At 64.3% G+C, this 956-nt stretch overlaps 1 protein-coding gene across 1 annotated transcript in view; it reads left to right on the plus strand.

Moving 5' to 3' along the window:
* Positions 1-923, plus strand: part of EMIHUDRAFT_218592 (hypothetical protein) — a gene marked incomplete at both ends in the record, with an annotated part of 8,473 nt that extends 7,550 nt beyond the window's left edge. The window contains 3 exons of the mRNA XM_005759271.1: positions 205-399; positions 608-700; positions 738-923. Of these exons, the coding sequence (XP_005759328.1) occupies positions 205-399; positions 608-700; positions 738-923 (474 nt within the window). The remainder of the gene's footprint in view (positions 1-204; positions 400-607; positions 701-737) is intronic.
* Between the last annotated feature and the right edge of the window lie 33 nt (positions 924-956).

The raw sequence follows: 956 nt of genomic DNA on the forward strand, positions 1-956 counted from the left end.
CGCATCTCCCCGTACCTCCCCATATCTCCCCACACCTCCCCGCATCTCCCCATATCTCCCCGCATCTCCCCGCATCTCACCACATCTCCCCGCATCTCCCCGCATCTCGCCCGCATCTCACCACATCTCCCCACATCTCCCCATATCTCCCCATATCTCCCCATATCTCCCCGCATCTCGCCCGCATAGGAGTCGTTTGACGAGTCTCGGCGGGCGCTCTCGTCCAAGCAGCTGATGGGCGAGATCGAGCAGTGCAACAAGGAGCTGCAGAAGCTCGGCCACGTCAATAAGAAGGCGCTCGACCAGTTCCAGAGCTTCAACGAGCAGCGCGACAAGCTGATCGACCGGCGCGACGAGGCGACCGACGCCTCGAAGCGGAATCTCCGCCCCTCTCTCCCCGTACCGCACCCCCCCACACATCCCCCGGAAGCGGAAGACGCCTTATTGCCGTCCAGCCAGCGCTCGAGAGGACGCGCACTCCGCCGCCTTCCACCGCGTTCGACTGTCGCTTCACTGTCCTCGCATCCCCTCGTACCCACGCGCTGCTCTGAGGACTCTGCACAAGACCGTGCTCCCCCGCCCCGACCCCGGCGCCTGCACACTGCAGGTGGAGAAGGCGGAGGAGTCGATTCGCTCGCTCATCGAACACCTCGACCTCAAGAAGGACGAGGCGACGGAGCGCACGCTCACAGCTGGAGGTGTGAGGAGACGCCGTTCACAGCGGCCGGCGTGAGCAGGCGATGGAGCGCACGTTCAAGGGCATCGCAAAGCACTTCACCGAGGTCTTCCGCGAGCTCGTGCCGGGAGGCGCGGGCAAGCTCATCATGAAGACGTCGCACGAGGGCAAGCAGCTCGAGCCGGGCGCGCCAGCGGCACCGCACCCGCGCACGCAATTCCCCCAACTCGTCCCTTATATTGCGTAGGCACTTTCGCCTCTCCCGCCCTTGTTTATTTTT

Source organism: Emiliania huxleyi (genome assembly GCF_000372725.1).
Source record: "Emiliania huxleyi CCMP1516 unplaced genomic scaffold EMIHUscaffold_80, whole genome shotgun sequence".
Lineage (NCBI taxonomy): Eukaryota > Haptophyta > Isochrysidales > Noelaerhabdaceae > Emiliania > Emiliania huxleyi.